The sequence below is a fragment of the Lutra lutra genome, chromosome 3 (genome assembly GCF_902655055.1).
Source record: "Lutra lutra chromosome 3, mLutLut1.2, whole genome shotgun sequence".
NCBI classification, from domain to species: Eukaryota; Metazoa; Chordata; class Mammalia; order Carnivora; family Mustelidae; genus Lutra; species Lutra lutra.
Window position 1 is genome coordinate 75408190 of NC_062280.1, and position 25440 is coordinate 75433629.

The following is a 25440-nucleotide window of genomic DNA, read 5'->3' on the forward strand; positions in this document are numbered from 1 at the left end:
GGATTAAAGAGTATATTTATCATGATGGGGAAAAAAACATAAAATAAAAAATAAATGAAACATAAACATAAATAAAACATAAACATAAACAAAGCATAAACATAAAAACATGTATTTAAAATTGTTGGCAAATAGCAAGTAGTCATGAAAAGCTACAAAAATAAAAAACAAAACAAAAGAAATAAAACCACTGGGCTGTCATTGAGAATACATGGAAGGGGAGGACTACAGAGGCAGGGAGGTGAGCACAGGGATTCATGCAGAGACTACCATAACCAGCCAGGCAAAACATGCAAATGGCTCAGCCTCCAGGACAATGGTGGAGATGGTGAGAAATGGTAGGATTCTGGACTTATTTAGAAGATACAGCCCAGGTGCCACTTCCTCTGAGGAAGTAAAAGCTCTTTTGATCTGAATAGCTGCAAGGATTGAATGCCTTTACCAAGACGGGGAAACTTGTGGAAGAGATTTTGAGCGGGAAGATGAGGAATTCTGTTCATGAGATCTTGTTGACTGTCTCTCTGGAAAGGCTGCACTTGGACTCCTGAAGTCAGTACTCACCATCCGACTTTGCCTGCACACACATACACACACACTCACATTCTCCCACCCACACATTCCTATACACACTCAAGCACTCTCACAATCTACATGGACACTTAAACACACTCATACTCCATTAGCAAGTACTCTCATGGATATCTCCCAAATACGTTCCCAGCCTCTTCAATGAGAACAACCTTTTCAAAAGGACTATGAAGGAAAAAGGCTTAACGTTGCCTGTAAGAAAAATAAGACCATAAACTAAAGTAGCAAGAAGAAACCAAATACCCAGGATTTTTTCATATATATTTAAAAATGTGCAGGCATGTGTGTAATCTATCAGCCAGCGGTTCATCTTGTTCCTGGAATGCAGCGAAGCAAAATGCCCAAGCCAGCTACTGTGTAAGGTAACGCTGCTCAGCAATCCCAGAATACAGGAATGTCTTCAGTGGTTTGAAGACCTTAACATATGCCCTGGAACACTCAGTGTTCAAAAGTACCACATAGTGATAAGTAAGATGTGACAGTATTTTTCAAAATGTGAGGGTTTGGGTAGAACATATATACATACCAGTGATATCAGACACTGTGATCATATTAACATCATTTGTGATCATATTAACATCACTGTGATCATATAAACATCATCTGTCATCTTGTGACAATTCATACAAAGGGAGAGGTGCCTAACCCTATCTCAATACTCCCTTGTGAGTAGTTTCTTTAAATCTTTCTTAGTCTGGATTCCCAGGGACTTACTCTACCACATGAATGAAAATCTTTAAGTGTATTGTTGTTGCTGCTTTAGCGAGAGAGAGTGGAGGTTTAGGGGGCTGGAGAGGGACAGAGAGAGAGGGAGAGAAAGAATCTTAAGCACGCTCCATACCCAGTGTGGAGGCCCATGCAGAGCTCAATCTCGTGACCCTGAGACCAAGATCTGAGCTGAAATCAAGACTCAGACACTTAAACGACCGAGCCACACAGCCATCCTTCTCTAAGTGTTTTTTATCACTTACATATGGAATCTTAAAAAAAAAATGTCAAATTCAGAAACAGAGTAGAAAAGTGGATGCCAGGTGCTGGAGGATAAAGGGAGAGATTGGTAAAGCAGGCAGCAAACTTTCAGCCATAAGATGAATAAGTTCTGAAGATCTAATGTATAACGTGATATTATAGTGGATAACACAATCATATGATTGAAAATTGCTAAGAAGGTGGAATGTAATTTTTCTCACACACACAAAAAGACAAATATGTGAGGTGATGGATATGTTAATTGTATGGACATAATCTTTTCAAAGTATATATGTATATCAAATCATCAAGATGTACACTTTAAATATCTTCCAACTTTATGTATCAATTGTACCTCAACAAAACTGAAAAAGAAGAAAGAATTGAAACCTCTCAATTCACGATGCAGTGAATCTCTGTGTTGCAAACACTAGGTTTGTGAAGAATTCACCCTGTACACCCTTTCTGTGATTGTGTTCCCCTCAATGCCCTATTACCATTATAGGATATGCTAGATTTCAGCTTTAGAAGACAAAGTGGTGTTTGGGACCAAAGGGTATTACACTAAGTGAAGTTGGTCAGACAGAGAAAGACAAATACCACATGATTTCACTTATATGTGGCATCGAAAAAACAAAACAAAGGAAAAAACAAATTATAAAAACAGAAAACAGAAACAGACTCAGAAAATATACAAAACAAACTGGTGCTTGCCAGAGGAAATAGGGGTGGGGAATGAGCAAAATAGTGAAGGGAATTAAGAGGTACAAACTTCCAAAGAAATAAAGGAAATAAAGGAAAAAGCAAAACAATACAAAACAAAACAGTTGCTTTATCTTTAATAGTAGGTAAAACTTAGAGGCACCATTGGGTTTGGCGACTCTGCAAATTGCAAATTGGGCAAGATATTTCCCCTCCTGCCTTTTGTAAAAAAAAAAAAAAAAAAAAAAAAACACACAAGAAGCAAACAAACAGAAAAACCCTAAATCTATTAGAGACATTATCATAGATGTACTAAAGGAGGAGATAGAGGTGAGGATTATCAAAAGATGGGGAGATCTGGCCAGCACCAGAGAAAAAGCTGGATGGGAGAGGAAGCATGAGGAGATGGATGGTCCTCTTAGGGCAGTGCCATGTGGAAGTCCCAGGCTTCCCCAGGCATGGCTGTGAATTCCCTCCCGGGAGACTGCAAGCTGGGCCATCCCAACTTCCAGTGCCCAAACAGAAACAGAAGCAGCAGAACCAATGAAACTGCAGTCTCCACAAAGCCTGAGACAATGATTGTTTCATAGGGAGTCAGAGTAGACTTATGAATAGAGGGACCTCCTGATACCATGGTGCCACAAGAGCCCAGGGACACTTGCAAAACCCTGAGGAGAGGGAACTCCAATTACCACAGAGATTGGGTGTCCCACTAGTCAGAGGATGGGAGCTCAGAATCAGGCTTACGTTGATTAAAAAGCAAAAAAAAAAAAAAAAAAAGTAAAAGCAAACAAGTAATGCTTAATGCGAAAGTATTGTAGTTCATAGGCTCAGATTCATACATTATTCAACATAATTGTAATAATTTCCGTCAAAGATTCCAGGCACCCAAACTGAAGTGGGATGAGAAGAGGAGAAGGAGATGGGAGGTAAGAATGGGACTCACACCAAGAAGTCATCTGACCTGAAGGGAGAGAGGGAGAGAATGGGGCTCTAAAGTGACCCTGAAGTCTCTAATATGATGGCTGAAGGACTGCAGCATCTTTAGCCAAGAAAGAAAATGAAAGGGTTTGAAGAGAAAGTAATGATCCTAGCTGAGTTAGAAGAGCTAGTATGAGGTGTATATGTAAATCTTCAACAGGAATTTGTAAAAAGAAGACTGGAGCTGAGAAATGATATATGGGTTGGAAATTTTTTTTAAAGTCTAGAAATCACCAAGATAAAAGTGACGTTGTCATCATGGGATTAGATAAAACCACATGAAGAATGCAGGAAACAAGAGAAGAGCCACAAATTAAGCATGATAAGCAAAGGGGGACTGGAGGAAGAAATGGCATTGAGCAAGATTTAGAAGGAACCATTCCAGAGATGGAAGAACTAGAGAAAACAGTGTTTCAGGGCCAAGTGCATAGAGAGGGTCCATTCCTTAGTTACTTGAGAAAGAGCAGTTTCTCATAATGCAAGTAAAGGATTAGTGGAGGAGCAGAGAATGCAGGAGGCAGAAAATGAAGTAGTTGCATTAGTTTCCTGGGGCTGGTATAACAAGGTACCACAAACGGGGTGGCCTGAACTAAAGAAATGTACTCTTTCACAGTTTTGAAATCTGGGAGTCAGAAGTCAAGGTGTAGGCAGAATTGGTTCATCCTGAAGGTTGTGAAGGAAGCACCTGCTCCCAGCCCCTCTCCTGGCTTTGTCAATGGCCATTTCCTGCCACCACCACCACCACCCACCATGTGTCTTCACAATATCTTTCCTCTGTGTGCATCTGCCTCTGAGTTCAAATGCCCCCTTTTAAAAAGCCACCTTGAACTAGCGTCCACCCCCGTGACCTCATCTTCACTGTTTATACCCTGTTTCCAAAAGAGTTCATATTCTGAGATTCTGGTTGTTACGCCTTCAACACAGAAAATGTTAGGAAGGACAATTCAAGCCATGGCAGTAGCCAAGGAAAAGGTGGAATAACGTCTTCAGGGTTGAGCCACAATGTTTTTGTTTTCAATTTTGTGAGACTAAAATGTAACTGAGGGAAGGTTGTTAGGGCCAATTTAATGTTAAAACCTGTTTAACTATTAGGGCCTGCTTAGCCAGAGCAACTCCATATTGCTTAGGTAGCCATATTGTTTACATCCACGGACTTCATTCCGGGAATAAACGCCCCAGTAGTTCCTGGTATGGTTCCGGGTATCGATTCCGGGAGTAAACGCCTTAACAATAGAAGCCACCGTACCTTGGGTCTGCGGTTATGCCCTATAAAACCAGCCTGTGAGATCGGGAGGGGGTGGCTCTCTGGCGGCCCTGGCCGGTCAGTATGACTTCTAATGCTTGGCATAGAATAAAGCTCTACATAACTTTCACATTGTCTCAGTCTCGTTCCCCTGGCCGGTCAGTCTGACTTCTAATGCTTGGCATAGAATAAGGCTTTGCATAGCTTTCACTTTGTCTCAGTCTCATTCCTTTGATAACAGACCCCAACAAGGTGAGAAGGGGTAACTGAAAAATGAAGAGAGATTCAAATGGAAGAGATGGGAAAGGTGGGACGTGGAATGGTGGGTGGAGGCTTAGATTTGAAAATGAGAAGAGCTGTAGAAAAGGTAGGAAGGAGACAAGGGCAAGGAAGAAAAGAGTCAAGCAATTTCACCTTTCATGGCCCCATGACTCCGATGTTAAGTAAAGCCTGGCTGGGAGTTTTAAAAGAGGATAAAATTTTTAGACTGGTGATTATGGAGGATGGAGCAGGGGATTAAGAGATGATAAATAAAGAAATTCGTGAGGCTAACTGATAATAGATCATTTCCTTTTAAAATAGATCTAATCAGAAAAATTATGCAAGTGCTTCATCTTTTTTCTGAAGTAGAAATAGAGAAAACGGGTGATTGAGTTACTCACAAGTAGCCCTGGTGGCCCATGCTGCAGAGTACGAGGAGGGAAGCCAGGAAAAGGCGAAAGGAAAGGGGTTGCAGGGAGAGCAGGGTCAGTAATGCTTTGGAACCAAAGCAGTCACAGGACTGAGAAGCTGAAGTTAAGGGCTTTGGAGTGATGAACATCATGGAGATCTATGGCCACAGTACTGAAAGTCTCCAAGAGAATGCACAGAAAAGTTGTAGAGATTAAAGGCATGAGAATGTTAAGCCCTAAGAAATCCATGTTTTGTTTGTATTTAAGGGCTGATAAAAAACAAAGAGACAGAGGAAGAGAGAAGGAGGAGGTTAGATAGAAGGGAGGAGGAGGGAATGGGCAAAAAGGGAAGAGGGGGAGGGAGAGGGCTGAGGGTGGAAGAAAATGTACAAACAATTATTGTAAAAGTTATAAGTAAAAAAGAGAGAGGAAACTTTCTCTAAGCGGCTAAACTTAATGAGCTGGTGAAGATTCTGTAAACAAAATGGCAGCAGGTAGTTTTAAATCTAGTGATCATGGAATACAATGTTCTTCATTTGCTTCCTTAACTCATCCCCTTCTTAGATGGGCATAAACATTTCTGAGGGACTTTCTAAATCAAATTTCCTCTGGAAATGAAGGCATATGGTTCACTAAGCTTTAAATTAACCACAAGTTAAGGCTACAGTAAGTTTACCAATGTGAAGATCCCATCACATTGCACATTTTCCCAATGCTTGCAGGCAAATGCAATACTATTTATACTGATTTTGCCTGTTAGTAATGAAATTGTTTCTAATTTATGTTCTGTGAAAAGTGACATCTGCTTTTAATTGGGAAGTTCATTAAAAAATCAGACAAGTAAAACAAATTATTCACTAAAATGAAGACAGAGGAATTGAAATGCACTAATGCAGGTGCCTTTATTGTTTGGGGACTCACTTAATTTCTGCCTTGAGACATTTCAGATCCAGACCCCACTTTATTTTTTAAATTACATAAAACATTATAAAAGAAACAAACTCTGCTTCATTTTATGCATTTTCGTTATAATCATCAGAGATGCTATAAGCTGATTTACTGAAGCAATATGTTTAATAGTGGTTTTACCATTTTCTCCCATACCTTTAGTGAAAGAATTTGGGGGTGTAATGAAAGTTCGAATTGCAGTATAGTCAGCTTCTTTATATAGGTTAATATTTGCCACAATGGGAAGAAAAATGATGTATAATATATTTACATGGTGTAATAACATGCAATCATTAAAAAACAGGTTTAAAATATGCATTTAAATGGAGAAATGTGAGATGCCTTGGTGGCTCAGTCGGTTAAGCATTTGCCTTCAGCTCAGGTCATGATCCCAGGGTCCTGGGATTGAGTCCCACATCAGGGTCCCTGCTCAGTGAGGAACTTGCTTCTCCCTCTGCCTGCTCTGTATGCTGCTCCACCTGCTTGTGCTTTCTTTCTGACGAATAAATAAATAAAATCTTTAAAAAAAAAATAAAAATAAATGGAGAAATGTTTACAATATAATGCTAATTGGAAAACTCACACTGCAAAACAATACATACACAATTGTATATATACATATAATATGCATACATATATAATATATATAATTATACATATACATATATGTATAATTGTATATAAAAAAACGTAGAGTATATTATACACACATACATAGTTTGGGAATACTCAATTTTTTGTATGTTTTATATTTCCTTCCCATTTCCATACACACCCACACAGTATAGGTGATTTTAACTTTCTTTACTTTTATGTATTTTCTCATTTTTCCAAAATGAAAATGTACTATGTAATCAGAAAAATAAAACAATAAGCATATTTTTATTAAAAAAAATTTTTTTTAATTTTATTTATCTATTTGAGAGAACGAGCGTGCACGTGTGAGAATACAAGCAGGGAGAGGGGGCAGAGGCAAATTCTGTGCCAGTGTGACCAAGGCGGAGCTCAGTTTGGTGGGGGAGGTGGAACACAGCACTCAGGAACAATCCTGCCACCCTAAGATCATGACCTGACCTGAAACCAAGAGTATAAAGTTCAACTGACTGAGCTACCCAAGTGTGACCCTAAACATATTTATTTATTTTTTTTTTTAAGATTTTATTTATTTATTTGACAGAGAGATCACAAGCAGGCAGAGAGGCAGGCAGAGAGAGAGGAGGAAGCAGGCTCCCCGCTGAGCAGAGAGCCCGATGCGGGGCTCGATCCCAGGACTCCGAGATCATGACCTGAGCCGAAGGCAGCGGCTTAACCCACTGAGCCACCCAGGCGCCCTGACCCTAAACATATTTAAAGAGTTACTTCCTTGTAGTGGTTCTATTAATGAGAATTATGCATTTATAATATTCAAATAAGCATGCAAGAGATTCTGCTTTACTTCCTTATCTTATAGTTATAAATATTTTGTAAATCTAAACTTGACTTTTCCTCTAAATAAAGTTGATGTGGGACCTAAGCAGTGGTATTTTTTTAAGATCTCCAAATATTATTATTTAAAGGAACCTGAGGCCAAGATCACAAATCCAATTTATGAAATCAGTCAGCAACAACTGCAAAATATTTTCAATGACTTGGAAAATCGGATTATATGATGTATCATGGAAGATGGTTTTAATCTTGAAGCTGAGGAATGTGAATTCTACTATATTAAAACATTGAAGATGATGTTTCTGTACACGTCAGAATGCCAAAGATTATTGTTAATCAAGGACTTTATAAACAATATATAGTCATTTGGGAAATTAAGGAGAATATGGACATACATGAAATAGATGGTGAAAACCTCTAAGTTAGTGTCAGTTCAAATCTTGTGGGGAAATTTGTTAAAATGCAGATTCTGACACAATAAGTTTGGTGATTAGAGTCTGGGATTCTGTATTTCTAAGACTTCCAGACGCCACTGCTGCTGTCTGGGGGCCACACATTGAAAAAGACAGCTGTAAGTCTCTTTTAAGCCTTTAACGTGGCAGTTAAACATTAACATTAACATAGCACTCTACTTAAAGTTTCATCAAAATTGCAAGAACTTTCTAAGTGACTTTTCTGTCTTCGATATCACTCTCTCTCATTCTTATTTTTCACAGTTTCCAAGGTAATTTACAAAAATGCAAATCAGCTTAAGCCATTACTATACTTGGATGGTACCTCATTGCCTGTCATGCCTCTAACCCAAATGCTTACAGGAGCCAGGCATATAATGTAAATAAGGTGAAGCAAAGGTGGGAGGGGAGGTAATAAGGAGGAATGGTAGGGACTGTGGAAAACTGGTGTGCATGTGTCTTTTTAAAAGGAAATAGCTATTATGGGGCTCCAGACAAGTGTTGCTATGTCTGTATGGAAAGGTGAGCCTGATATTGCCAGATCTCCCAGTTTTTTTAGAAGGAGAAGAAATCTGCGTTGCTTTTTTGATAAAAACATCACCATTTTGAAAATGACAATAGACTTCCTTTAAAGATTGATTGATTGATGGATGGATGGATGGATTTTATAGAGAAAATGAGTTCAGGGAGGAACAAAAAGAGAGAGAAACTTTAGCAGACTCTTCCCTGAGCTCAGGGCCCACATAAGCCTCCATCTCATGACCCTGAGATCATGACTTGAGCCAAAACCAAGAGTTGACACTTAACACACTGCACCACCCATGGGCTCTAACAAAAAAATTAAAAAAAATAATAATAATCCTGATGCCCCAGACTACCTGGAATCTCTGGGCACAAGATCCAGACTTCAGTATTTTTTCAAAGCTCCCCGGTGATGCTAGTGCACACCAACTACAAAGGGTCTGAAAGTGAACCAAGGTTTGAAGCAATATTAGTGAGAGGATTAAAGGTCCACACAGTGGTATGAAAATTACTTCAAACCGAAAACATCTGAAAACCAGCAGTCACAGAAATATTACCTAAACTTAAACAAAGTCTCCTGGAAATACAACTACCATTAGCCCTCTTCTCAGGGAATTTCCTAATTGAAAGAAGACTGACCCCTACCAGCATAAAGTACAAATTCAGCTGCCATTAACTCTTCACACTGGGAAGAAGACAGACTGCCCATTTCATTAGCATCAAAAAGCCCAATAGAACCTTGCATACTCATTGAGACCCTAAACCCCCCAAACCTTTTTTGTTAAATTTATATATATAATCATCAGCTTCTGGCTATTCCACAAATTTCCCATTACTGGAATCTCCCATGCATGTATGAAAATAAACCTTGTTTTTACTCCTGTTAATCTGTTTGTTATCCATTAATTTGCAGGCACTGAATCACTGGACACAAACTGGAAGAGGAAAAGTTCCAATTGTACTTCCAGTACAAGTTCATTCCTGAAAGCAGTTCTTATATGAACATTATTTCTGATGTGTGGAAGAAGGAATGATTACACCTTCTCAAAATAGATAATAACGAAGTGTTTTTTTATATATTATTTTAATACATCCTAAAACTAACTTTGAGGAGCACCTGAGTGGCTCAGTGGGTTAAAGCCTCTGCCTTTGGCTCAGGTCATGGTCTCAGGGTCCTGGGATCAAGCCCCGAATCAGGCCCTCTGCTCAGCGGGGAGCCTGTTCCCCCTCCTCTGCTTGCCTCTCTGCCTACTTGTGATCTCTGTCAAATAAATAAATAAAATCTTAAAAAAAAAATAAAACCAATTTTGAGCTTCAGAGTTTGAATTCAAGCCTTGGGGAATCAAATTAATACATGATAAAATCTAATGGCATTTAAGGTTTTAAGCAAAGGATGGTTTATAATCATCAATATCTGCTATTTCTTTATCTGCTATATATGTAAAAGAAAAATATTTTTCATATTTAGTAAAGAAAATATAATGATTTAATATAATTTATTCCTAGTCAAAGGTTATAACAAAAATTCTTTTAGTTCACTTTTTCAACACATTCTGAATAAGGCATTACATTTATTAAAAGATAAAAAGTTTTCTAGGGGCGCCTGGGTGGCTTAGTGGGTTAAGCCTCTGCCTTTGGCTCAGGTCATGATCCCAGGGTCCTGGGACAGAGCCCTGCATCTGGCTCTCTGTTCAGCAGGGAGCCTGCTTCCCCCCACCCCCTGCCTGCATGTGATCTCTCTCTCTGTGTCAAATAAATAAATAAAATCTTTTTAAAAAAAAAGTTTTCCATTTTCCTTATTTGAGTATATTCCAGTAAGAAATGATAGAGGCATTTTCAAAATGTATTTAAAAAAAAACTTACTGCTTAAAAAATGAGACAATACAGAACAGCTCCCTGCTGTTCAGTTTAGCTGGGGGGAGCAGAAACACCTACTTGCCTGTGTTTCCAGATTATTTATATGTGTTTCACTAATGAATCCCCAGCTTGAGGCCTTATTTATGTATAAAATCTCCTTTGAAAGACACACTCCCTCTTCCTCTCCTCATACTCACACCCAAACAAAACTCCAAAATGTAATATGCTGTTTTCCTGTTTAAGGTCATATAAAAGTTAAATCTGCCTGTAAGAACAAGGGACAAGATGGTTGAAAAGGCAAGGATGAAAAGTATTTGAACATTTACACCATCCATGGAAAAAGAAAAGCAGCATTTTTGAACAACCATTAAAATGTGGGTGTTTTTGTAGTATTATTTAATTGAATTTCATGCCATCTCCTTATAGGCAAGGAAGGTAAGGCTCAGAGAAGTCAAATGTTCCCAAAGTTACACAGTAAGTGACAGTAGGGATTTGAGCCTGTTCTTTTCCCCCCCATGTGGATGTAACCTATTATAACATTATTATTTATTTTTAGAAAACTTGCTCATCTAGGTGGGAAGAGGTTTGTAAAGATAGCTAAGGAAAGCATTTAACCAGCAACGTCTGGTAGGTCCTTCCAAAAATCCTAATACTGTATTTAGGACTGGTTTCATGGGCAAAGCACCCATGTCATCACACAAGGCCCTGAATTTAGAAGATTTGAGTGCTTGGTTTAATGCTCTGCTGTTGCTGTATTGAAATTTCAATAATTTATTAAGAAAATCCTCCATATTTTCATTTTACACTGGATCCTACATATTAGGTAGCTGGTCCTTCCTTTAAAGGCCAACAAAGTGAGAATAAATTTTATAGATACGAGAACTTTCCTTGAGGAACCACAGTGGTTGGGTCTCAGTGTCAGGGGCATATGGCTTAGAATAGAATAATGGCAGATACCATGACAGGAGATATGCCAGGGGAGAGCTTTCTGGGTGTGAAGCTTTCTTTCCCCTCCTGTTTAGTCAGTGCTTGTGAATGTACCTTTTTCAGGACAGAAGATAGTAGCTGCAGTCCAGTAACATCCAGAGGGAAGAAACAATATCAGGCTATCACAAGAATCTACCAGAGAGATAGCTAATGTATAAGAGGTAATCAAACTGACCTGTTTCTTAGTGAGCCCTCTCCAACTCTCACTAAGTGAATGGGATAGAACATATCCCAGGGAAATGGGTCTTGGAACAAAGTGGGATTGAAAGTCCAATCAGTGGGAGAACCTCCAAGGGATCCCCTCCTTTATATGTATTTGGGGTAGAAGGTAAAACCACAAATGGCTGAGCCCTAATTATAACAATAGAAGCTCTGCACTCAGGGGCACACAGCCTCCCACCAGAAGAGGACAAGCTGGAGTACCAGCCGTCATACCTCCCATGTCTTACCAGTCAAAATTTCTGATGTCCCAAGGGAATACTAGCTCAGGGGAAAATAACATCTGATGAACATAAGCAACACACTGAAATACATAAATCAGAGGAAGTAGAATTAAGGCACTGGATAGCTCAAACAGCTAATGTGTGAATAAAGTACACCTTAAGATACAAGGATGAACATTAGATAAATGAAGCAGGTAAAAACAATTATGAAGCAGAATCAGTGTGAGGTACTGGGCATGAAAAATGGGGAACCACTGAAGTGAAGAAACTTGGCAAGAGAGCTGAATAACAGAAAAAGTGTGGCAAGAGAGTCAGTGAGCTAGAAGGTCAAGCATTTCAGAAGGAATAAAGAAATAGGAGCCAGTTAAAATTATGAAGGATAGAAGTAGAACATTAATATCTCTACAACAGAACTTGCCAAAGTCCTATTAGAACTGAGGTTAGATGTCAATATATAATTTCTCCAGACTATGAGATTTTCCTCAGGGCTATGAGAAACCATGCTTAGTCCACAGCTACAGGTAATATAACACCAAATATAACTAAATTATGCAAGTAAACCATTTTTGTTTGTTTTAAAGAAGGAAACAATCCTGTGCAATTCAGGTCATCTCTTATGCTTAGCATGTAGGCATTTTGATAGAATTTTTACTGATAAAACAAGTTTGACACCCAAGGAATAAACTGTTGTTTAACCTTAATGAAAAAAAATTAATCTCCTAAACAGATAAACCAAATGTTAAAAAATTTTAAAGAACTTTAAAAAATCATCAGTCGTAGCAATCTTCTGTAATTGCATCTTTTATAAATCTGGCAAATATTCATACCAAACAGATAAAATGCCTCTGTATACTGCAGTGCTCAGAGAGAGGCCATAAACAAAAGCATCATGATTCCTATGATATTTCTGTCCAGATAAATGCAGTCTACTGCTTCCCCTCCCTGCCTGTACCCCAGCCCCTGCCATATCCCATCCTCCCAAATATGTAAATATTTATTTGTCTTCCTTATTTTCAACCTTCATCTAGTCGTGCTGGTCCATTGTTTTCCAGAGCTTCAAGACTTGGCTGTACCTGCAACTATCAACCCTCAAGATACTAATAATAGAAAGTTCTCTTAAGTCTTGATACTGATTAGTTTTCACTGTTCCTATTCAATCTAATACAAATGGACTTTTGGTTCCTTAGAGATCAAAGTGGAGCACTTGTAAAGAACTTTGGTAAGTATTTATAGACCCCACATATACAAATAAGTCAATTGCCAAATAAGAAGACACAGTGGGAAAGGAGCATTTTCCACACAGCCCCTCTGCTCATCTTGCCTTCAGTAGTTCATGATTCCATTCTGCACATTCCACATACCTACAAGTGGTTGACTGGCTGGTAGCCATAACTTTTTTGCAAAATGAAGAAATGTGAAGCAAGTTAAGGAAATAGGGAAATATAAATGGGAACAGCAAGAAAACTATACCTGGAAATCATAAAATTAATAGCACAATGAGACCTCAGTGTAGAAAAATAAATTTTTTTAGAAAGCTAGTAGAATATAGATTTACGAGCTTTGGGTCTGGAGTTAGATAAGACCTGAAGAAAATTCCAACTCTGCCACTGACAAGATGTATTACATTGGTCAAGTATTTTGCATCTCCAAGCCTCTGTGTTTTGTTTGTTTTGATCTATAAAATAATGCACGCCCCTTAGGGGTTTTGTGCTAATTTAGATAATGCATCTCTTATATTTAATATGGTATTTAACAGATAGTAACTACTCAAAAGAAGATAGTTATTATTATTGTAGAGGCTGTTTTGTTCCTTATTACTCTAGAAGCCCAGTCAGTAGGCAGCGGTATTAGCTAATACTATCAGAATCTTTTCTTTGTAAATAGTGAATTATTCAGAGAGGGTTTTAGTACTTCTCTACATTACCTACAGAAAGATACTTTAAAAAAAAGACCATGCATTTTAAAATTATTTTTAATGTGTCTCTTACCTTTGCTTGTATTATCAATTCCTCATGTTTACAGATTAGCTCCTCATTGTCTGAAAGTGATGAACCTAGACTTTGTTCCTGTAAATCTCTTACGGTTTTCTGAAACCAACAAGTAACCTAGGTAAGAAGCAACAAAGAGAGATCAAATTTCAAGTGATTAGAATAAGTAAGTCAAAATTCAAAAATATTTCCTTAACCTTTTCAAAACTTAAGCTATTTCAGCTTCTTTCTACATAAGCTCATCTCACGTATTAAATTAATATGACAGGTTTTTTTTTCTTCATTTCAATCTACATAAGAGAGAAAACTAAAGTAACCCCCCAAAGCATGAAAATGATTTATCAGTTCAGTAGATTACATGGAATGAAGGAAATAATTCAAAATCTCCTAACAATGAAGAACAAGAATAGATTCCCACAGTCTATAAATCATGCATTCTTTTAGAATATAAATCTTCCCTGGATAAGAATATGAATCTGAGTACAGTTACATAAACATACATGAAGATATTAGACAGCATATGTAGAATTATATTTCCACTATAAAAAGACAATACAAAAATATTTCAGCAATGCAATTGCTATAATTGTTGAAAATCTGTATTCAGAAAATAAATGGAGAAGTTATAAAAATTCTACTGATAGGATAAATAGCTAAGGGCATGACTCACATTCATTTAGACTTGATTTACAATACATGATTTACTCATTGTTGAAATGAGTTGTTGAAACAACAAATAACAAAGGCTTTGAAAGAAGCTGTGCATTTTTAAATGGTAACATAAGTGGACATGAAGCCCCTGGACACAGATTCTTTATCTCAGTTAAATCAAAGAGAGTTTTACTTGCAAATCCTACACAGTGTTATCTCCATGATCACATTACAGGTACTGATCCTTAAGAGCCCACAACATACTAGACAGTTTGCTACTACTTGCTTTTTGGGCATCATCTCTATTTCTCTCAACAACTCTCTAACAAGTATGATATCATCATTGTAGAGATGAGGAGAGGTGAAGCAGCCTATCCAGGGCCATATAGTAAGTGGCAGAGCCAGGTTTGTCTCCAAACCTACATTATTCCAAAATACATGCTCTTTTCACTGTGCCGTGCTGCCATCTTAGGTAACCCAAAGTCTTACAGCCCTGGCCTTCAGGAGGAACTACTTCAAGACTGAAGAATGAATCCTGGCTTCCCATTCAAAATGGTGTGTGGTGCCCAAACAAATGTACTATGTTTTTTCCCAGCCCAGGTTGTCTTGCCTACAACCACCTCATGATTTCTCTGAACTCTTATAACATAGAGAAATGTGCAAAGCAGGTGGTCAAAGAGAAAGCTAGTTAGTCCTGAAGCTCCACATAGTAAACGTACACCTCCCTTCTTACCACACACACACTACACAAAAGTCAAGTTAGGAGTTACTTAGAATAGAACATTCCATTATCATTACAGGGCTAATATCACCAATCTGATTATGAGATCAAATGGTCTATACCAACACTTAGCATTTTTCAGCATGGAATAAGCAGTACAATTTGGGGTAAGAGGGTTCCTCCAACTTTCTGCTAACTGGAGATCTTTGCTAACCAGCATTTTCACCTACTGTCAGTGCAATTAAAAAATAATGGTAACTCTGTAGCAGTTTTCATATGAAGTACACTTCATTTTTTTTTAGAATACTTGGCAACCCGTACACAATATAAACATTTGCCAATCTCTATATCTAAAGTATTATATAGGTATAAACAATTTTTTGAAGATAATCTTTCTGTTATCCCAATCAGAACTAGATGTTATGTACAATATGCATATTAGAACACAAAAAGAGTATTTTATCAAGATCTACAAAGTTTATTCACTAATTTATTTAATTTTTATAAAAGTAGTTTCTCACAAAAGATGCAGTGAACTCATATAAAACCACATCCAGAGGAATGATTTAAAGGTTTTGTCAAAGAAACATGGCTCATGAATATAACTAAGTTTAAGAGAGCATTTACTAAGTACTGGGAGTGAGTTTTATTTATTCTTAGCTAACATGGGAGGAACTCACAAATCTCAAGAATGCTTTAATAGGGAAAGTTAATATAGAATCTGAGTGAATAAAAAATACGAGTACAAACAGGTGTTTGCTAATCTCTAAAAACAGGTGAGAACCCTGAACCCTCAGATAATCCTATTCAATTTTGTGAGTCAAAGACTTGTCATCTGGTGCATGCCAGCAGTGATGAAAGCTGGGGAGGAGTGAGTTGTTTTGATTTTTAAAAGGTATCTACTGACCTCATCCCCTAGATTTGGCAAATACTTTTTCAACCCCCAAAGGATACTATTCCTGTACAGCAATACTATTCCTTATAAGAGAATGTAGTTAAAGATCTATGTTGGTATTCTGTGTATTCTGATCACATACCTTCCTGATAAAGCATGCTGACTCTTTAGATCTACACACTTTTACTACCAAATACACCCTGGGAGGAAACATAAAAACAAGTTGGCATAAAACTCAGAAGTAAGTAGTTCATCATCAGGGTGTTACTTCTCATCATGAGGCATCACATACATGAGTAGCCTTTTAGATCAGATTTACTGTGTAGTGCTATGGCATACACACAGGATAGACTCTCAGAGTCCTTCTGATGTAAAAGCACGACACTCTAAGTTACTGAGAGTGTGTCAACCATAATATTCTGGCACCCAATAATTAGTCATTGCATTCCACAAGTAGCTACTGCAGACAGCTGCATAGATATTCCAAGAGCACTTTTTATAAGTATTTAAATTTTATCTGCTGCTGTTCAAAAGCCTGAGTGATAAGAACAGTAAATGATGCATCAGGACATTCTGTAGAACATGATCCTTGCAAAAAGACGGGAACATAAGCCAAGGGTTCAGGGGATGCAGAAAAGAAGGAAGAAAAAAAAACATTTGAAGTATGCCCTGGAAATTGATTCTGGGCAGTGATAGATTAAGGAGAAAATTAGAACATTTCTCCTCTCTTCTTAGTTCCTACTTTTCAGCTCCAACTAAGCAATGTGTTCATGATCATTCCACAGTTTGACATGACATTCTAGGTACTCAGTGCCCAGTGGAGATAGAACAAAGATAGAGAAGGGATGGAGATCTTTTTTTGTGGGAGAAGGTGAACACCTATCAGAGAATAAAGGAAGATAGAAAGAGAAAGGAAGTCAGTAAAGATTCAAAGCAGAAGCAATCAGGAATGTTTAATGAAAACCAAGAGCTGCCTTGGAAATGAAAGAGAATTGCCAGGAAAACCCACTCAAATGCTGTATGTAGACCTGCAAGGTCCTATATGGTAGCCACTAATCACACATGACTATTGAGTACTTGGATTGTACCAAGTTCAAAGTGAGATGTGCTCTAAGTATAAAATACACAGCAAATTTCACAGACTTTGTATTAAAAAATAATACAAATACTTGTTAAAGATATTAGTACTGATTAAATATTGAAGTACTATTTTAGATATATTAGGTTAAATAAAATGTATTATTGCTTTTTACTTTTTATATGACTTTTCACTTTTTAACATAGCTACTAGAAAATTTCAAATCATATATGTGACTTGAGTTATATCTTTATTGAACAGTTCTGTCATTCAAGGATATTTAGACTATCCATATTGGTGAAGTGAAGATCTAAGGACTGAGTTTTAATTAAAGACAATTTAAAATAGCAGAGTCAAAAGAATGGTTCTGAATTGGTAAGCATTTATGGACCACTGAAGGGAGGATAAGGAAGTAGAACTAATGACACTTCCAAAGAAACCTAATAGTTCAGTAAAGGAGAGATCCGATGACAGCTTTAAGGAGGCAGAGGCAACAACAGGACCTCTCCACACTTTTTTCTTTATTTATTAGATGAGACTTAAGCATTTTTTGCAGGCACAGTGACTGAAGATACATGAAGGAGAGTGGATCCAGGAACATACCAGGAAGAGAGGAAAGGTTGGAAGAGGGCTAGTTTGTGTTTATTAGACAGCCCATCCCCACTTCAACACCCTGCTATGAGATAAAAATGAAGGAAGTAAGAGAAATGAAGCCCTCCCCTTTGGCAGAAAGGGCTCAGGGACTACCTTAGGCAGGTTACAAGTTACCTCATTCAATCTTTACATCCCTCTTCTGTGGAGAGATTTTCTTTTTCAGCAGATTAGGAAACACACCCAGCAGGAGTGTTATGAGTTTAGCAACTTGCTTAAGGTCACACAACCAATAAGAGGAAAATCCCACAGACAGAAATGTCATGGTCAGAATTCACACTTTCTTATTTAATGTTTTTCTTCTCATCACCTCCATCTGCAGAACCAGAGGATTCCAGGGGAGAGGAATGGTTCTTATCAGGCTATTTTATGAACATCCTTTTTTTTTTTTTAATTTTATTTATTTGATAGACAGAGATCACAAGTAGGCAGAGAGGCAGGCAGAGTGAAAGGGGGAAGCAGCCTTTCTGCTGAGCAGGGAGCCCCATGTAGGGCTCGATGCCAGGACCCTGAGATCATCACCCGAGACGAAGGCAGAGGCTTTAACCCACTGAGCCACCCAGGCGCCCCTTTATGAACATTCTTAAGATGAAAACCAAAATGCAACACCAGAGTTAGAAAGTCTAACACAGAAAAAGGTTCTATGGACTACCACTGGGGCTCAGTGGAAATATTGCCTTCAAGAGCACAGATGTGGGTCAGGCCCATTAGTAGAATTGCCTGAGAAGAAAACGCCAGCCTACGCGCAGAGGCAACAGCAAGTGCAAACTGAGAATTCCAAAGATTGGACTAATACATGGGAGCACCAGCGATAGAAAAATGCACTCTGACAGTCAAGGAGAAAAAATTCATGTGGCAAGAAGTGAACTTCTGCGGCAGCCCAAAGCGATACATCAGACTGCCAAAAAACTACCCATCTCTTTTTGTGCAATTTGTTCTACAATCCAAGATCAGATCTTGTTTTTTGAACTTTGTTTAAAAGTATGCTGGAGGAGATGAGCCAGCAATAAGCAATTCAAACCACCTTAACAGAAATGCTTAAGGGAAGATGAAGATCTCTTCAAATTACTTTCATTTTCTTTTCCACGTGCGAACAATTCTTGACAAATAACCAGTTACTACTAGAGACAAAAACTGATAAAGGAGAGTAAAAGGCATCAGTTATTTATCTTCTTTAACCCAAGATTTTTTGATAATCTCTCTTCCACTTATCAAAAATGAACACATACACCAAAGTGTCTTCAATCATAGTGGATAGCCACAGGTGACACTTCTAACATCTACTTTGTTTTTGAAGGCATGTTAGCATTATAACAACTATTTTATCTCCCATAATGTTTTTTTTTTCTTTATTACATTCTTTTTTGTATTAGACCATATGGTCAAATGTGCTCTGTATTTAATTAGGCAATATTAAAACTTCAAATATCCATTTGCTCCATTGGGCGATCATGTATATTAGGGAAAGAGGCACTAAAGTTGTGTCATTAATGTTTACAAGTGAGGACTTGGGAGCAGGGAGGAAAGAAGAATTACTGTCAAAAACGTGGTTGGGTTTCTTTTTAGATAGATTGTGGGACTAGTTATTGGCTAACTAGTTACTAGCCAATTACTAGTTATTTGGACTTTATTTCATTGATTCTAGGAGGATAATGTTCACAATATTTCTTTTGTGGAATTTGTTAAGTCTCTAAGAATTATGGAAGTCAACTGGAAGGTACTAGTATCTCCTCAACAAATTATGGAATCCCAGTGTTCTCTGTTGATGGGTAGTGGGAAAGCTAAGATATGTTGTTTGTCATGAAGCATTTTATTTTTTTTTTACTTTATAAACAGCTTCACAGATAATCTAATTCCCTGTCTAGAATCACAATTATATGTATTTAATTATTCTGATTTGTGTTGGCATATCATTTTTCTTCTCACATCTATATAGCAAGAAAAATGTCACTAAGGACTTCCTCCCTTCCCAAGACTGGCCTCAACTCTTGTTTATGTTTATGTAGGCACTTCACTCCAGCTACTTAATGGAAGAAAGCTGTTTAGTCCAGTAGCTAAAATCAGTATGGTGGATGTGTCTGGGCCTAAATTTTATTTCTAGCATTACCTCTGACTCATTGGGGCAAATCTTCTCAGCAGTAGAAGAAAGCCTTTATTTCAAGAAAGGAAAGAGAGACTAGCCCAGTGTCCTAGCAATGTGCATTTCTGCCAAAAATATCTAAGGAACGGTTTGCTCAATATAACCTAGGGTTCCACTGTAAGTGATCTGGAGCTAATTATATTAATTGTGTGTGTGTGTGTGTGTGTGAGAGAGAGAGAGAGAGAGAAAGAGAAAGAGAGAGAGAGAAATGAAGGAAGGAAGGAAAGAAGGGCAGGGGAGGGAGGGAAGGGAGAGAAGGGAAGGGAGGAGGGAATAGACATTACAGAGTTACTTAGGAGAGGGATAAAAGTTTGACATTTTCACATTACCATCCTGGTTCCTACGCCATGCAGCCAAATAGATTTCATACTGAAGCTTTAGCCTAGATTCTTGGTTGTTGGAAAAAAATGAGAGTCAGAACCTATCATATTGACGGGACAAATAACTGTTAAATTTTAAGAGATGTTGCCATTCTTTCAAAGTATTCTATTTATTTTGTTGGCTTACAAATCTTCCTAAAAAGCATAAAAATCAATCATACCCTTTGCTTGTCTTTGGGGACCAGAGAGTGACAGCAAAGGAGGGAATGAGTCCCACTTTCTGGCCAGTTTGGGATCGTAGTAGTTTTGAGGAGGAAAGAAAAGCCAACAATCTCCAGCACCAAGGGCAGAGAGGAAACAGAGTTCAGGGTGGTGGGAAGAGATCCACAGACAGTCTGGAGCTTAGTAGGTAGCTCAGGTAGCAGCAGCTATCCCTGCCACAGGATGGGAGGGTTTGAGAATCGGGGATCAATGCAGAACCTTCCCAGGGAGCACCCATATCAAACAGTTTTGTCATCAGTCCTACTACTGCAGTGTTATTTGGTCACAGTGTGTGTCCCCAGTCCTCTCATAGCTGATTAGGGAGCTTAAATCATTGTGCCTAATTAAAAGTTGGTAGGTCAATTGAAGAGTATGTAGAAACGACAGACTAAGTTCATGATTACGTTATCAACCATAAGAAGTATAAATGAGCTAAAAAATAAATAGCTAAAGGGTGAAGAAAGTTAAAGAGAAAAAAATTAATTTTCAACTTTATCTTACAAATAAATTCGACTTTCTGAAACTTGGATGACTACCAAGCTGTGAAATGGCATTTATTTCCCCTCTATATCATAATGTTTTAGAAAGCTAAGATTTTTTTGTAATTTAGAGAGTTGATGTGAGATCTGGCCAATGTGCAGGATTTTATGCATCAGTGGTTATCCAGTAAAGCTCAGAAAGTACCCACCAATGTATAGAGCAATATGGTGACCAGATGAACATTTATTGAGCACTTACCATATGAAAGCTGTGCTCTACGCATTTTTACCTACAATAACATTGCTTATTTTTATAGAAAATCTATTAAAAAATCTATAGATATTATTTTCATTTTACAGAAAAGAAAACTGAAGCATAGAGATAGCTAATAAATGTAAAAGCTAGAATTTATATCCACACTATCTGCATCAGAGTCCCTCTGTCAGGATTTTTGACATGCAATGCATTGCACTGCACTAAGACATCAGTGTCTTAGCATGAGTGCATGCTAACCACTTTGGAATAATGGTTAGTGTACATTCTAATTAGAGGAGGTTCTATTGTTTTCAAAATCCTATGCTTCTCCTATACTTTCAGATACTTTGCATCTACTGCTGGTATGACTTAGAGCAAATTCTAGAGATAGCCCATGTGTTAAAACTCTGCAATAAATTTTAATCTACGAGTGCCTGGAAAGTTATGTATGTCTGTTACTGGGCTGAGCTATTGGATACCAGTATCTGCAAGATAATTCAACCTTTATTGTGGTTTTATGCCAGTCAATGTTAGAAACCTGCATTCAGAGAGGTTGTTTTAAAGACGTATTTATTCATTTTTGAGAGAGAAAATGAGCAGGAGGTAGCCAAGGAGGGAGAGAGAAACTTAAGCTGACTCCACACAGAGTGGGGAACCAGACACAGGGCTCAATCTCACGACCCTGCAATCATGACCTGAGCCGAAACCAAGATTTGGAAGCCTACCTACTACACCTCCCAGGCTCCCCAGAGAGATTTAAAACAAAAGAAAACAAAACACTTACCACTATACCAGGCACTTTTATTTTATCTCATATTAATTTAAGCAGATCAACCATTCAAGCTCTAAGTCGTATTTAGAAGATAGCATCATATAAAGGAGAATATACTTGCACGTATGTGTGTATGTATATGTGTGCATGCACACACACACAGAGTTTTATAGCTGCCCACCAAGCAAGTACAAGACTGGTGTCCTGAGGCTTACTTATATGTGCCATTTTGATGTCATTTTAATTGCCTGTTGACAAGGGATATGATTACGTATGTTTATACCATTATGATAAACATGGTACTCAAATTATAAAACCTTCCAAATGTGAATTCTATTACCCTTTGTCCCCCCTGCAAAGATCTGTATCTTAAAAGTATGTACAATCTAGGTAGTAAAAAGAAATTATCTGCCTTTATGTCTTACTTTATTCTCTTAGATGTCCTTGACACTGTCTTGTACAAAGAGACCATGAATAACTTAGTTTTAATTTATTTGTTTGTCTCACTTATGCCTGATTGGAGCAATTGAGAAAAATTACATTCATAAATCTTCTTGCCAAGATAATTAATTATGCACGAAATATTCCAAGCTGCTTCTGATTTTCATTAATGAAGCAGATTATCTGCAAAACAAAATGCTGCTGGAGTTGGAAAGAAAGGTCAGCCAGCCGTTCATCTTTAAGTGTAAAGCAAGTGCACATTTTTACATCTGAAAAACAATGATAAAGAGAGAACATGCTATGATTATGTTTATCAGATTATCATATCCCAGTTAAGAGAAGAAAGTATGTGGTTTTCATTTGTTTTTTTCCCTGTGATTGAAATAAATCCTATGTCACCATCACTCTGGTCAGTTAATTTCTTTTCCAAAGGAAAATAAGCTGAACTATATAGTTCAAAGTATTAGGCCATAAGCCCTTAGAAACAGAGAAGCACTAAATGCATCTTTTAAAAGGCCCTTATGAGAGAAGATGTGTCAGATATTCAGACATCCACATTATTATTCATCAGTAATTGTTGCTCTAATTCTCTACTTAATTTTCCTTTTTCTTAAGTGGTTATAATGATTGACAATGCTGGTATTTTATCACTGTAAGATTTGACAGTTCTTATGTTCCTCTAAAATAAGTACAGAACTGACAAAAAAGTCTTTGCCTTCCAATGGAACATGTGCCTCTGTATCAGCTCATGGTTCCACAATGTTCTAGGCTTATAGGCAGACCATCCAGGAACATGATAGTCATAGAGCCCAGATTACTATCTAACAGAGTCACATCGTGTTAGCACATCTGACTTGGTGTTGTTGCTGCTGCTACCCTTCACCACTGCATCAACAAAACTTTATTTTTTAAAAGATTTTATTTATTTACTTACTTGGGGAGAGAGACGGAGACAGTGAAAGAGAGCACAAGGAGGGAGGAGAGAGAAAAGCAAGTTCCCTGCTGAGCAAGAAGCCCAATGTGTAGACTCGATCCCAGGAGTGTGGGATCACAACCTGAGCTGGAGGCAGACACTTAACCAATTGAGCCACTCAAGCACCTCTCAACAAAACTTTAAAATAGAACATTCCAAAAAACTTAAAAGCTTAGGTAAGATAATTATGTTTGTATTTACCTGAATTTTAAAATACTTCCTGGTTTGGGGTGCCTGGGTGGCTCAGTGGGTTAAGCCTCTGCCTTTGGCTCAGGTCATGATCTTAGGGTCCTGGGACAGAGCCCCACATTGGGCTCTCTGCTCAGCAGGGAGCCTGCTTCCCCCTCCCCCTCTGCCTGCCTCTCTGCCTACTTGTGATCTCTCTCTCTGTCAAATAAATAAAATCTTTTAAAAAAATCAGGTAATAAGATAGCATGTATAGGTTAATTCCATTATTTTTATGTGTTTGGTTAGAGGTTTCTTTGATAATTGTGTTGGAGGTGGGGGCCTGGGTGCCTCAGTGGGTTAAGCCTCTCCCTTCAGCTCAGGTCATGATCTCAGGGTCCTGAGATTGAGCTCCACATCGGGTTCTATGCTCAGTGGGAAGGTGCTTTCCCCTCTCTCTCTGTCTGCCTCTCTGCCTACTTGTGATTTCTCTGTCTCTGTCAAATAAATAAATAAATAATCTAAAAAAAAAAAAAAACAGGTGTGTGTGTGCCTGTGACTGTGCTCATGCTTATATAAAGGTCTAGAAGGTGGCAGTATACCAAATGCTAATAGCAATTTTCTGTATGGATAGTGATCTCACCTACATTTCTAACAAATGAGCATTATTAAGTGACAAGGAGAAAAAAAAAATACAACTATCTTTTTTTTTTTTTTTCTTAAACAGAGAGAGGCAGGGGGTGGACAGGGGAGAGAGGGTGGAGGAAAAGGGAGAGAGAGAATCTTAAGCAGGCTCCACATCCAGCACAGAGTCTGATGCAAGCATCCATCTCATAACCCTGAGATCACTGACCTGAGCTGAAATCAAGAGTTGGACGCTTAACCAACTAAGCCACCTAGGTGCCCCTTTTTTTGTTTTAAACTAGTAATTAAATGCCCATTGAACAAGTATGGCTCTTGAGATCATCAAAGTAAGCTTTATTTAATCATGCTATTGAACTCAAGACAAATAATGAGATTAGCCTTTAATGCAGAAATAGTCTTTACTTGAGTAAGGTGGTAGAGGTACATAGGAGTATGGGAGTATGTAATATGTTGGGTCTTCACTGTTCTTCTCAGACAGGATAACAAAAAGTGCTAATACCAATATAGCAGTTCTATGGGGCAGGTTCTCTTCTAAGCACTTGGCATTACAATAACTTGCTTGATGATCCTAACAACATTTTGAAGTAAGTACTATTATATCTACATTTTACAGAAAACTGAGTCAGAGAGAGGTTAAGTAATTGCTCAGTTACTCAGCTAGTAAGTGATAGAGCCAGGACTTTAACTTAGCCAATAGTCTGGACCCAGTACCTTTGCTCTTACAAGAGAGCACACAGAAGCAACAGTTACTTTATTAATTACTCCAGCTGTTATCACTGGTGTTAACAAGAGAGGATATAACATGGAATATTTTAAGATTAAGAGCCTAAATTTTGTATTTATGGAAATGACTAACTTATTTGCCAATTTTATTAAAAATTTACATTTATTTGTATTACTATTTTAAAATTGATTTTCATTTGGGACTGTTAGGAATGGAGTCTAATTGAAAGCCTAGTTCTCTTGACCACAAATATACATTCTTAAAGTTTTGCTTTACCTAGAGCAGCCATTGAGAACCAAATGGTATTAAGAAATGTTGACATATATACCAACAGTAATGCCAAGCCCAGGAAAAAGAATATAGACCAGATGAGAAAGAATTCATAGGTTATAAGTCTTAACCAAAGAGAGGGAAGACAAGGAAATTAATATTTTGTAAGCTCCTCTTAGAATGCTAGGCATTGTGCTTCATGTTTTATACACATTATTTCAT

The 25440-nt window shown here is 37.8% G+C and overlaps 1 protein-coding gene across 6 annotated transcripts in view; it reads right to left on the reverse strand.

Moving 5' to 3' along the window:
* CCDC141 (coiled-coil domain containing 141) overlaps positions 1-25440 on the reverse strand; it is a 229045-nt gene that overhangs the window by 111260 nt on the left and 92345 nt on the right. For all 6 annotated transcript variants that reach the window (XM_047722306.1, XM_047722305.1, XM_047722307.1 and 3 more), the window contains one exon: positions 13777-13893. In XM_047722306.1, the coding sequence (XP_047578262.1) occupies positions 13777-13893 (117 nt within the window). The remainder of the gene's footprint in view (positions 1-13776; positions 13894-25440) is intronic.